Source organism: Chroicocephalus ridibundus, chromosome 11, assembly GCF_963924245.1.
Source record: "Chroicocephalus ridibundus chromosome 11, bChrRid1.1, whole genome shotgun sequence".
Taxonomy (NCBI): domain Eukaryota; kingdom Metazoa; phylum Chordata; class Aves; order Charadriiformes; family Laridae; genus Chroicocephalus; species Chroicocephalus ridibundus.
In genome coordinates, this window is record NC_086294.1 from 10,670,235 (window position 1) to 10,683,965 (window position 13,731).

The 13,731-nt window shown below is 52.8% G+C and overlaps 1 protein-coding gene across 3 annotated transcripts in view; it reads right to left on the reverse strand.

The window, feature by feature from the left end:
* Window positions 1–2,455: 2,455 nt before the first annotated feature.
* Window positions 2,456–13,731, reverse strand: part of NEURL1B (neuralized E3 ubiquitin protein ligase 1B) — a 141,792-nt gene continuing 130,516 nt past the window's right edge. For 2 of the 3 annotated variants that reach the window (XM_063349289.1, XM_063349291.1), the window contains exons 2-5: window positions 11,094–11,654; window positions 7,831–8,538; window positions 6,752–6,877; window positions 2,456–6,310 (exon numbers count right to left, since the gene is read on the reverse strand). In XM_063349289.1, coding sequence (XP_063205359.1) covers window positions 6,066–6,310; window positions 6,752–6,877; window positions 7,831–8,538; window positions 11,094–11,654 — 1,640 coding nt within the window. In that variant the 3' untranslated portion in view covers window positions 2,456–6,065. The remainder of the gene's footprint in view (window positions 6,311–6,751; window positions 6,878–7,830; window positions 8,539–11,093; window positions 11,655–13,731) is intronic. The other variant, XM_063349292.1, reaches the window with a different exon arrangement.

Here is a 13,731-nt window from a genome sequence, read left to right on the forward strand (position 1 = left end):
GCGGGGGGAGGCTACTGCCGTATCAACACTCCCAGGTGGGGTGTTAGCCCGGCCCCCCCCCCCGTCACAGGTCTTGGGTGTACCCCAGTGCTCACGAGAAGGAGAAATGTCATTGCTAGGTTAAACACTACTCGGCAAAGCTTTGCTTTTTCTTCCCATCCCGATGACCCAGTAGACAGAGGAGCCTTGCAGAGCCAACCGTCCCAGCCTTGCAGAGCCAACCGTCCCAGCCTTGCATCGGTAGGATGTGCCACCCATCCGGGCATCCCCGCTATACACAGCAGGGCCTGGCAGCGGCAAAGGTCGTGGGGACCCCGACAGCTCCCTGGGTCTCACCTTTGTGCCCAAGCCTGTATCAGTGCCATTCACTGTATCCCAGTGAATGGGGCAGTGCAAGCGTAGAAATTGTGTTACTTTGAGCTCAAGCCAGCAGGTAGAGCCTGGTGATTTTGGAAGTGCCCATCTTGAGGGGGTCTTGGGGGTTCAGGCTGACTGGGTTATGGGGCTACATTAATTAAAAAGGCTCAGGCAAGAGTAGGCATTGGACCCCAGACCCCAAGTGCCTTCTAGCTGAGGGCTGTGGTATTGTACACACACAGTGCTTCGCAGAGGCTAAATGAGAAGCGGGGGAAAGACGTGGCAAGAGCATCTTCCCCTCATCTGGCTCACTGCCTGCCGGCCTGGGACATGCAAGCCTTGTCCATGCTCACCTCTGGCTTTCAGGTGGCCATGACCCACCTGGCCCCCACAGGGCTGCAAGGGCCGTACACGGGGCTGTGCAGGCAGCAGGTGACAGCCTGGTGTCTGCCCTGTTGCATGTAGCATCAGGACCTGTCTTGCTTCCCCCTGACAGCCAGTGTTGGCCCATCGGCCTGCAGCACATGCCCTGTGCCAGGAGCAAGCGCCTGCTTGCCCACGCTCCGCGCAGAGCTTGTACATCCCCAGCCCAGCACACAGCACCTGCCCTGATGCTGCCGCTTGCCACCCAGCAGCAGATGAGTGCGCCGGGGAGAAATTCAGGGCCTAGGACATAACCTGTACCAGTGTGGCCTGGAGTATTGCACCACCAGCTCCTTGCCGCCGGTGCGGTGCCACGCCGTGTCCCCGTGGGCACGCTGCTTCTGGCGCTGAGCGATGCCGGCGGCTGCCCAGATCTCCAGCGCTTGTGTGGCCGTGCCAGGAGCAGAGCTGGCAGGGCGCTGATGAGAGTTGGGCTTCGGCCATGGGAGGCTCCGTTTGGGCTGGAACGTGCATCACGGCACCCAGGCTGGCAGAGGGGAGGAGGGCGGCGGTGGGGGCTGCGGGCACAGGTGACGGGAGCGGGCAGTGGTCCTCCCCAGGTATGGGGCTGGCAGCGGCCGGAACGGGTCATCACACCGATGCTGTGCCGTACAAAGTCAGGCGGTGGCCCAAGACCAGCAGCGTTAGTCTGCTGGCAGCTCACAAGGATCAGCTCTCCAGCTAAAGTGGGGCAGCAGAGTTTATAAAAAGGCATTTTGGCATAAAAAGCCATTGCCAGGCTCCTTCGCCACCTGTGGCTCATGAATGTTTTCGTGCAAATGCTTAACTATGGCCGCGTTCTCGCCAGGACAGAGTTATGAATGAATTCTTCCACTCCGCTTTAAGCCACATCTGAGGCTGCTTGACTGGTGTCTGGCTTCAGCAGGCCACATTTTGGGATATAAACAGTTTACGGAGCAGCCTTCTGTTGGCCTCTGCTTGTGAAATAAAGAGCCGGGCATGGCTACAAAACACAACACACACACACAAAAAGAAAAAAGGAAAGGAAAAGGAAAAAAGAAAAAGGAAAAGGAAAAGAAGAAAAAGAGGAAGAAAAAAAGAAAAAGAAAAAGAAAAAGAAAAAGAAAAAGAAAAAGAAAAAGAAAAAGAAAAAGAAAAAGAAAAAGAAAAAAAAGAAAAAGAAAAAAAGGAGAAAAAGAAAAATAAATAAAAAGAAAAAGAAAAAAAAAAAAAAGGAAAAGGAGAAAGATAAAGAAAAAGCAGCCATCCTGCCCATGTCTGCATCACCCCCTCCCTGGGCCAGCTGGCACGGTCCCCAGGTTGCCACAGCCCCAGTGCAGGCGCAGGAGCAGGCCCAGGCTGGCAGCTGCCCTGCTTGAGGCGGTGCAGGTGGGATGAGGAATTTGAGGCACTAGGAGAGGGTATCTGCCGCAGGACACCCCCCACCTCTGCAGCCCTGAAACGCACCCTGCTTTTACTGCGGTGGCTGGCCAAACTTTCGAGGCTTTGCAAGGTGAAATGAGCCAGGAATCGGCCCTGTCCTGCCCTGCCCTTCAAGGGACTGAGCAGCCACTGTGCAGTGACCCAGGAGCAAAGCAAAGCTCAGGCAAGGTATTTAAAGTGCCTAACTTTATTTTTTTTTTTTTTTTTTGAAGCGGAGGTGCCCGAGCTGAACGGCGGTGCCCTGCCTCTATGTATTAGTATTGCCACGCTTTGGAAATAACGGATTCGCTCGCCCTCCGGGTCAATCACTTTTAAATGTCCGGGAGCACTCCTTACAAGCCAAAATTTTATTTGTTTCATAAACAAGTAAAATTATATTAATGTAAAACAGGTAAATGGACAAAAGTAAAACACACGGCACTGAACACAACGCTATAGAGCACTGACATGGAGAAGTGCAGCTCCCTCCCTCGTGCGATGCCCTCCCCCCCCGGCCCCCCAGATGATTTGCTTGAAAAGCCTAATACAGAGGTCCAAAATCTGATTCAGCTTAAACATGATGTACAGGTCACAGTATTGAATCATAAAGGTAACGATAAGAGAGGAACTGTCTCGGAAAGGGGGAAGGTAAAAGAGTTCCCCCATCTCTTCTTTTTCTTTCCTTCTTCCTTTTTTTAATTTTTGAACAAATAGATTAGGGGCGGGGGGGGGAAATCCATGGAAATAAACACTGTTTCACTCCGGTATATATATATATATATCTAAAAAAAGCAGGGTTCTCAGTGAACACAAAATTCTATAAAACTACCATTGATCTGTGTTGTTTTCTCCCCCCCCTTTTTTTTTTCTTTTTAAAAGTTGCTTTAAAAAGGATAAAAAGTGCACAGACACCCTTATAAGGCACAAACAGATCTTCTGTACAAATCATATATCATCGGACTGTTTAAAAAAAATAGCAATACGAGTACTAACAATTAAATCTGTAAGAGGCTACCTTTTCCTGGAAATCTTTTATAAGAGGCCTATTTTGGAAAAAATCCTGTTGCTCTCGGATAGGCAGGGGGACGCGTCCACTGCTCTCCCGTCCCGCTCGCTGCATGGCCGCGCTCCGGCCCCTGACCCCTGTCTCTCCCTTGCTGGCCCCGCTGGATGCTGCCCTTCTGGAAACCAGTCTTGGCTGCTACAGCAAAAATTCAACCTGGGCAATGGGTCCTGAACAGCTGGGACACAGCCTGGGGTGGAGTCGGTATTTCTCCTTGCTGGCTTTGAAAAAAAAAAAAAAAAAAAGAGAGCTACACCAAAAAAAACCCCACTCCACCCCAGGTACGCAATTAGTCCCGCTCATTGAGGACCTGAGGTGTCAGCCAAGCACATGGACTCTGCCCGTAGCAGCTGTAACCAGCCACTGAAAGGGACCGGGCACCCCTGAAACGAGGAGAGCGACCCCAGGGACGGCCGCTGGCCTTTGCTAGCCCAGACCTGATCCAAGCTAGCATCGCTCGCTGTGGATTCAGACAGCTTTCCTTGAATTCTTCATCACGCAAAGGCTTCCCACCGAGCCCACTCACCAGGCAGGGGCTGACCCACCTGGCCTTTCATCCCGTGCTCACGCACTTTGCCATCACCACGCTCGTAGTGTGATGCCCACGGACGGCAGCTGGACCCTGGTCTGCAAAGGGCAGTGCCAGTGGCTCTGCTGAGGGCTCAACATCCTCGGCGGTGGCACAGCCAGTGGCACGAGCCGAGTTTCCAAACAGGGCTCTGCAAAGCCAGCGGGCTCTTGTGCCCGTGCAGCCGGTCAATGGGTGAGAGATCTCACTCTACAGCAGCCTCTCATTTAGACCCTTAAAATATTAATTAGCTCCTCAAGGAAAAAAAAAAAGAAAAGTTTTCTCAAAGTTTTCTCCATGCCCTGTGAGCTGGCATGCTGGCACAGCCTGCCGAGATGAGCTGCTTCCCCGGGTGCGCTCAGCGTGACGGCAGCGCGGGGCTGGGATGGGGCTGAGTGCCGCTGGGTTCACCAAGCGTGGCACCGCCGGCACCGCCAAGCCCCCACCCAGGCAGCGGCACCGCAAGAGGTGACAACAAACCCACGGCTACTGGCACCTCGGAGGAGACAGGGTGAGGTGAGAGACACCGACAACGTCAGGCTGCCCCTCTGTGCCCAGAAGCCCTGAAAAGTACAGGCGTTGTTATTCTTTTTCTTTTTTGGACTAAAATGTGATAATTGCACCTTTCTGAAGAAAGCCGTTCTTACGCACTCGGTGGCACGTGGTCACCCAGATAGAATGACACCAGAATGACTCTCATCCTTCCATTTGCATCCTCTCCTTTCCCCTCTTTATGAACCTGGACCAGCTGGAAACCAGCCAGGCCGGGGCTGAAGGACCGGAGAGGAGCGGTGGGAGTGGACGGAGGATGGAGGGCGTCTCCAGCGGGAGCAGCAGGGAGGATACCGAGCTCCCTGCACCAGCCCCGCTGCCGCCTGCTCGGACGGTGCCCAGCTCACCCAGGTTGCTGCTGCCTGTAGCTGTCTAATATCACAGCTGAAACCCATTTACCTTTTAAGTCCCACCATCTAATAATAGCCCCAGAGCCTTTTTCTTTCCTCCTCCCAAGTAAAGACCCCTGTTCATCTCAGTAAGTTCTCATCTGCTGTTGGGACCCAGGCAGCTGGGAGCCGTGCTGGGAAACCTGGAAAGGCAGGAGAAAGAGCAGGTAAAATCAGCACATACACAGTACCCAGAAAAAAGCTAAGCCTGCTGGGACTGGGTCAGAAATTAATTTCTCACCACAGGCTCCAAAAAGTCCCTGTGCCGGGGCGGGAGGAAGGCTGAGCCCTGCAGGGGAAGGGCTGGGGAGGCGAGCCGGGCGGGACGGCGTGAGACGGCAGCCATGCCGCCTGCGGAGAGGAGCAGAGCAAAATGCAGGCGCGTGTGCCTGGCGGTGACAAACACCATCATTACGGACGGACGTAGCCCCACGCTTTTCGTAAGCCAGGACTGCAGAGTGTCCATCCAAACACCCATCTCATCCCCAGGTTGCAATTTACGGCTTCGGCAGCCAGACGTACGGGCAGTGCCTGAGCAGCCCATGGCTGCCACCCGCTGCTCCATCGCTGCTGCAGCACTTGGGCTTGGCTGGCACTCTCGGTGGGCTCGTGGTCCTCACTGCTACCCTGTGACTGCTCCCCGCGTCTCAGCCTCCCTGGCCAAAAGTCCCTGCTCTGCCACAGAAAGCAAAAGCTGCTTTATCTAAGTCCAGACCAGCTTCTTCACATGCCCCAGAAGCCTGTTCAGGGGGGTGAAACCCAAACAAGTGAGAATCTGGCTGTGCTACTATTTTGGCCTTCGCTAGTTCCCCGTACAGGGATGAAAATGACATCTCCAGATCAGTTTTGTCCACTTTGAACCCTCCCACTGGGCCTTGTCCTAATTTTGTCCCACCACAGCGCGAGCACCCGGCAGCAGCCCAGAGCTGCTGGGGTTTTGGGGTCAGGAAGCCCAGTGGCACCCGGCACTGACCAAGTGGCAACCTCCCCTTCCTGACCCACACCACAGTGAGCCTCCCCCGGAGGAGGAGGAGGAAAAAAAGAGCCTTTGCACGGGAAATCTCTCATTTGCAGCTGGGTCGGGTCCAGACCACAGTTCCCTGGATTTGCCCATGGGCACACAGCGTAGCTGGCACGGCAGCCGTGCCTTGGGGCCCTACGTGATCCTCAGCTCAATTTTATCCCTGAATTGTGCCCTACCAGTCAAATAAGGAAACACAGATAACGAGCCACTTGATAACGACTGACCAGCACGATAACCCATAAGCAGGGACGGAAAGGCATGGTTACTGCTAGCGGCGTTCCCCCTTCCTGCAGCCCGAGCCGGGCGCTAAGGGCGGTATGTTTTAATAACATCTTTGATGACCCGTCGGCAGATTGGGCAGCAGGCGTTGAGCTGCTTCTTCAGCTTAAGACCGCAGGTGTTGCAGAGGCACATGTGTCCGCAGGTGTAGATCACCGTGTCCACCTCGCTGTCAAAGCAGACGGTGCATTCCCCGTTCTTGCTGCTTGATGGCTCCGGAGGGGGGAAGACGGGAGAGATGGGGGGGCTCAGGGGGGAGCTGGGAGCAGTCACTGCAAAAGAGGAGGAGGGAAGGCGATCATTTAGTCACCAGGATGGTGCGAATCTGACACCGTACAACACACACACACTCATGTCAATTTTTAAGGCTCTTCCTTTGTCATTGCCTGGTTCGTTTGGGTGGTATAAGACCCCCCAGACACGACACCGCACCCCCCTGCTATCACAGCGTCGCTGCTGTAGCACGGACAGCCCCGCAGGGACCACTTGCCATTAGACAGACTGACAAAGTGGGAAGCAACACGCAGCTCTTCTTCAGGCCGTGAAAATCCTCCCACCGCTTTGTGTCTCCTTCCCAGTATTTCTGGTGGCCTCGCAGGAGGGGTCAACATCTTCCCCGTAACCCCAGCGTAGCCCCAGCATTGTCCGTCAGCCCGCACTCCTGTCTCGGCGTCACCGGCACAGCCGGGCGCCGAGGGCTCGGCTCTGCTTACCGAGGGACGACTCTGAAGCAGACGACGACCTGTTGACACTGAAGGCCATGTCCGAGTCGCTGTCGTACTGCGAGCCGCCGGGGGATCCTGAGGGCGAGACGGTCACTGGGCTGGACTGCACAGTGCCTGCAAACACAGGAGAGAGCTGAGCCCGCCGCAGACGGACACCCAAACCCTGGCTAAAGCCCCCCAGCCCCGTGAGTCGCTCCCAGCCCACATGCACGGGGTGCTTCAGGGTAAAATCCAGCTGCTGAGTTATGTGCTGCCCCTTAGTAATGATACAGGTGCAGGATTTTGGATGTGATGGATGGCCTGGACCTTGCTATGCCAATTTCTGGTCAGTGCTTCAGCGAGGTGAGCACCAGGTCACCTGACAGCCATCATTTGGGGTGTAAAGTCACTTCCCCGCGGTCCCGACCTCTCCAGCAGGAGCAGCCTCAAGCTATCACCATCTCACTGTCAGGTCAGGGGCAGCTGGGAAAGGGCATTGTTTTAAATGAGAAAAACCCGCTTTGCGAAGTCATCAACATCTGCTTTTCTGACAGAATCCTTACCAGGAGGGAAGGACAAGCACTGGAACTGGTCACCACCAATAGACCAAAAGTGACAACTGATCCCCGAGCCGTGGCAGTGCCTGGGGAGCGATTACTGCCCAGCAGCAACACACGTGCTTAAACCAGAGCTGCGCTCACAAAAATCATCGCCAGTACCAAGGCGGGAGTTTAATACCTGTTGGCTGGAACAGTGAGCTTATAAAGAATCCCTTTTAAAAACTACTCCTCTGAAAACCAGCTGTCCCCCACACAGCCATCCCTGCCGCCCTACCTGCTGCTTATTTTACCTCTCAACTCTCATCCCTTTCTGGGGGATTTATATAGGCTGCATACATCTATGTGACAGCTACCACGTCTCGCTCCCTCTTGTTTGCAAACACAAGGTGAGATCAGGAGCTGCTTCCTCACGTCGGTGACCACCTGCTAAAGGCAACGCTGCGAATCCAAACCTGCGGCTCCCGTTCTGGCCCAGGAACCTTCACCAGCCAGGTGCTCCCCGGTGCGATTTCTTCTGGCTGCACTTACCCAGTATTTTGAGCTGGTTGATTACACCGTGGATTGTAAAAAACACCCAGAGGGACTGTGAGGTGTCCACACACATTAGCATTCCTCGGCTGGCTCCATTCACCCCGTGGTGCACCTCTCCATTCGGCAAGACCATGAAACTGAGAATGTCGCCGCTGTTGAGGACCGGGAACGCTCGATAAACCACCCAGTACTCCTTGCGGTCCAAGAGAAAGTCTGGATCTGCTGGGAGCTCATTTGTCCGTAAAGTACTCGGATCACAAGAAGTGATGCCAAACGAAAGGGCACCATAGTATGGCAACCCAAGATGTCCTACTTCCACAAAGAGGCTTTCACCGATGTGCAAAGGCCGGTCAGAAAACACCAAAGTCCTATTGCTTTCTTGCCAGTTGGTGCACGCAACCATCCGGTCCTGAGAAAAGGTGATGTCAGGTCCCCGGGTTGGGTGGAATCGCAGGTCTGTGTCCAGGAAGGCTGGGACCCCCTGGGCACGCTGCCGTCGGTTTGGGCAACAGGGGATGATGTGGTTGTCTGTCCCAAGCCCTGGAACGCGACTTAGGTTTAGGTTTGCAATTTTGGCCACCACTTGGTTATTCTCCAGTTCGTTGTTATTGAAGTTGGCCGAATCGTGGTTGCTCTGTGGAAGGCAAGTGCTGAGACGGGCCGTGCTGAGACGGGCAGTGGTCATGGTCTCTGCAAACATGCTATCTGTGAGAAAAACCCAGTGATAAGGGACATTAGAGTCAAGATACAATTGCCTACTTTTACGGTTACAATTGTTATTATTTCTGCCTACAGATTATCTGAATTCTGTTCCTCTGAATGGAAAAACAGTGAAAAAATTAGCCAGAGGTCAACCACTAATGAAAGGCTCGCGGTGGCGAGTTTCATGAGGAGCACGCAGAAAAATGACTGCATCTTGCCACTAGCTCAGAAAAAACAAGTGTTACAAAGCGCCCATGCAATTTGGGAGCTCCTTGCACTGGTGAACTGGGAAAAGCTGTTTTATGGAGGGTGCTCCGTAGAAGAAAGAAACGTTTCAGTATCTTCTTGTTTCAATATCTCAATGTCTCGTGCAAGCCAAATGTTTAACACAGCAATGGGCGAAGGAGCACAAGCATGAATCGATGCTCCTTTTACACTCCTTGTCATTGCCTTACAGCTGTGAGGTGTCCAGGCACAGGTGTGTCCAGGAGAGGTCATTTTACAAGAAGATTTCAAGCCTCTTATCTCAGGGGTGTTCACCCCGCTGCAGAGAATCTGAATTGAAAGCTTGCCACAAAAGGTACTTGCTGCAGGTGTTACAAAGAAGGTTTTTACAGTTAGAGAGTTATTTTCCTCTTTCACAGCAAAGGGAAACTCAGGATGCTGACCCTTAATTCATTTCCCAGATTTTCACCTCAGCCATGCCAGGACAGGGGTGTATTTAAAGGTGTGGGGAGGTTTGGGAGTGCCCTTCCTTCTACCTCCAGCGCTGCCCGGGCCCCCCTGGACACTTCACTCCAAAGGGAAGGCATTAACCAGCTGAGCAAAGTCAAAGCACACAGAAGTTAAGAGCGTGCGTGAATGAAGCAGGCTCCTGGTCTTCCCAAAGATGGAGAGGGGAAAAGCATCCCAGCACCAACGCTGCCAGCTCCTTGGAGGAGAAAATCACCAGGCTTTTACCAAAGAAGGAAAAACACCCAAATGCATCCAGCAGCTGCAAAGCAGAGGCTGCCATGGCTCAGAAGTCCATGCAGGAGAGGCCACCAGTGCAGGCTGATGGCTGGACCAGCTGCTTCTAGCAAGCACAAGGTATCTGGCAAGAAACTTACTCCTCACACAGAGGAGTAAGACACATCCAAGCTTCATGATGCTGAAAGATGCATTTTGTGCATCTGCTTTTGGGCTATATTTCACAGCTTTCTCGACTTGCAAAAGCTTAGGAGGAAGAGACAGAGAGACAAACACATCTGCTTTGACACCACATCTGCAGCAAGGAGGTTGGGTCCCCTGGTGCCCCAGGTGGCTGAGCATCGCCCTGATTCCTGGGGCAGTTTGTGGGGCTCAGTACTTCGATCCCAAAAAAAAATGTCCCGGAGTACAGGTGTCCTCAGGCCCAGTCTTTCACTCTGCGTGCTGCAGGACTGGGGGTGGGGGCAGAAATAAGCTGCGTTTTATTTTTCTAGCTATAATCTAATGAGGAAGGAGGACTGCTCTGGTGAAGCAGCTGCACTGGCCACTCCAGCAAACGCTCCTTCACCTCTGCGATGAGCACCACAGGCTGGAGTCCGTCGCAATCGCAATTACAGGATAAGCTACTGGTGAAGTTTAATTACACATTTGAGGCAGAGCAGGCAGGGCAAAGTGGTGTTTCTGTGTAGCCTTCTCGGCTGCAAAATAATTGGTACCATTCAGAAGAACATGCGAAGGAGCTGCCTGCCCACCGGACTAACAATTTCACAGCTTATCGCTGGTGTCTGTTCGGTGTGAGGATGGAGGCCCCATCCCCTCGAGCAGGTGCAGCTTAGCTTGGCTGTTAAAACTAAATCAGCTCCTAGGAGCCTCCAGGAAAGGGCAACACTCTTGTATTTTAAAAGGATTCCCTGTGGTGTAGACTAGTTCAAAACACTCCATCTGACACTGAATTCATTTGAAATTTCAATGCCGTAAAAGCCACAAAAGGGAAGTCATTCCGTGGCAATCGGCTCGGTTCGCTAACGGGAACAAATTCATCCCCTCTTGCATCCCTCCCCAAGGAAGATGCTTGTAAATGAGCCAGGCGCCCCCTGAATGCAGTGATCTGCTCAGGGGTGGGGGAGATGCGGCACGCGGTAGCAAGGATCCTGAGCACGCAGCAGCTCACGCTGTAACCGGGAGCTGGGAAAGAACAGGGGAAGCCAGAACCGGTCACCTTTGCCTCCTCAGTCCCTGGGACCTTGCTGTAAAGCAGCACCATGTTTTTCCACACCACAGCAGCATATCTAGCTCAGAAAAAGCTGGGTAAAGTTACATGTAAAGATTTCCATTTATCCCTTCGCATGGCTGCTATAATGCAGGTCTTTCCATCACTGACATCTCTAAAATATATTGCTTTCTGGATCCCCACTGCTGTCAAAAAAAAAAAACGTTAAAATTTGAGGCACAAAACCAATAGTAAATTAGTTTTCTTCGTGTCCCATAGAAATGATCAACTAGGTACATCACGCATCTTTTCTACGTGATCATGCCTCCGTGGAAAGAGCAACCAGAAGAGCAAGCCATGGGCCAAAACGCACACTTACCTAGTATTTGCACTTCATGGGTAATTCCATAGACATCTATGAGTGCCCAGAGAGGACCAGAAACTTTAATACCACAGTGAAACAATATTGGCTCCTCGTCATTAATACTGTAGAAGACTCTCCCGTGACGGTCAACCCAGAAGGCCAAGATATTGTCTCTCACAGCAAACCTCTCTGGCAAAGCCTTGGCCCAGTATCCGGGTCGGGTGACTAGGTCCGGGCAGGCGTACTTTGGTATCTCGTCAGAGCTCATCTGCGATGGGTCGTGAATGGTGAAGCCGAAGCGAAGGGCCCCGCTCCAGCCGTGGTGCACAGCCACCAGCTTCAGCCTGACCTTCTCGTAGAGGTGGATGGGCCGGTTGGTGAAGGTGACGCCGTTGCAGAAACTGTTCCTCCGCGTGGCCTTGCGGGAGTGAGCGTCCAGACGCACGTTCTTGCCTTTGGCTTGGGAGTGGAACCGCGGCGGCTCCGTGATAGCGAGGACCGAGCGTCTCTCATGGCTGCTGTTGGGCAAACTGTAATAGGGACGGCTGGACACGGAGCGGGTCTGGTGGCTTGTGTCTGCAAAAGGAGAAACCAGCAGCTCCGTCAGTAGTGCTCGACCTGAGCCAGCTCAGCCCGGGCAACTCAACGGGCTGGCCAGGCGTGCTTTGCATTACTCGCTAGGAACCACACTATTTAATCTTAAAACGCTGTGCTCGGCCACAACCTGCTCTTTGTTGCACCAATTTGGCCCTCAGCTTTATGCGAATAAAAAGCAAATGTGTCTCCTGGGGCGAGGGTTAGGCAGCTTTCCTTCTACACCCTGCAAAGCTGGATGGAAACGAACATCCTTTTGTTCCCATCAGATGCATCCTATTGCACTCGGAAAGGCCTAACGCTTGTGACTGTGGCTCCCAGTTTCCTATTTACAATGCGCGTGCTGTTAAATCACCAGCTGGTGGCCAGAGTCACACCATCTCTGAGAATCGTGGCTGTTAAGACCAGCTCAAGATGAACGCAGATGTACGATACTGATTTTTTGGGGGACACGCTGCCACTGGCTTCTCTGTCCCTTAATTTTGTAACGATGAACGGGAGCTTCTGAACACCACAAATAAACCGAGACATTTAGCAGCTGGAGCACCACCTCTGCATCACCAGACTGTTCTTCCAAAACTTTCAACCCAGCCCCTGGTTCAGATATCAGATGCAACTGGCACATTGAGGAACATTTCATCCTGCAAAGCCTTGCCTTTACACAGAACCTCCCATTTGAGCTCAAAGCACTTTATAAACGATGATTGTTTTCAGCTTCACAGCACCACAGATGGCACAGAAATCCTGCCATCCTCGTTTTACAGATGGGAGAAGGAGAATTTATGGGTGAGATCTTGCAGCATTTAAAGTCAATAGCAATTTCGAGACCAATTTCAAGAAAAGCAGATTTGAGGCCTAAAGTGAAGTTCACACAAGCGTGAAGCAGAAATGAAAAAAAGCCCAACTTTTAATCTTAAGCCTTAGCTATAAGTTCCCCGAGGCAGAGACAATCTTTTTTGCATATCCCTGAACACATGCCGGGGTCCTGCCCCGGGACCAGGGCTCCCATGACCACCACCACCATCACCACCACGGTGCTACAGGCACTTCAGTCTCCCCATTTCCCACCCACCCCACCTCTCCTCCTCTTTTCACCTGGCTTTGTGCTTTTTTAAAGCAAAAATGGAAGGCGTCCTGGGTGCTCAAAGCCATCCTGTTAAATATAAAACTGCATCGCAAGCACACATTTACGGTGAAATACTTTGCCACGTTTGAAGCTTTAGAAGCCGCCTGCCTGTCCCTTCCTCCAAGCTGCTTCCTCCCTATGTGTAACCCCTGGCTTTGCTTCGTGACCAGGGAAGGATTTTCTGACGCTTTCCTCTCTTGGAAGAAAACACCAGAAGATGCCGGGAGCTCAGCTGGGGAAGCTGGCAGGAGAGCTGCAGCTGTGACACCTTTTTTGCAAGCAAAACCCTACCAGGCAGGGCAGACAGAGGCTGGGACTTGCGTTTCTGTCTGAAATAACAGATGCTCTAAGCAACCGCTGCCTTTGTGAACGCAAGAGAAGAGGCTGCAGGCGAGATCTGAACACACGATTAGCCCCTGAAATCGGGCATCTGCAACAGGAGTCAAAGAGCTACAAAGGCATAAAGCTCCTGTTTGCATCAAGAAAAAAGGTCAGTCCTAAATTTTGACAGGCAAACGCATGAACGAATACAAGGTCTTTTGTATCTCTTCGTTTGTGCTGCACGTGACAATCGCTGTGCAGCACAAGGTATCGGTTAATCCTGTCGTGCACGAATGTAAATAAATACATCCTTGCCCTTACATCAGCGGGGCGTTTCCCATTTCCATGCCAGAGCCATGAAGGCAGAGTCCTGGGGGAGACAGGGAAGAGAGAATCTTCCCCGGGGTGTTAAATCCCCTCGGGGCCGTCCCCCTGCCCGACACAGCACCTCCGTGGTCCAGGCTTCCCCACGGCTCTCCCAGGGCAGGAGGGGATTCCCAGGGTCAGCCCTGGCCATACTCTCAGAGGTATGGGTATTTCTCTTGGGTATTCCCAGGAGAAATCTTATTTCTTTGCCTCCCGAAGAGCTGAAAGGCAGAAGATGGCTGCTTT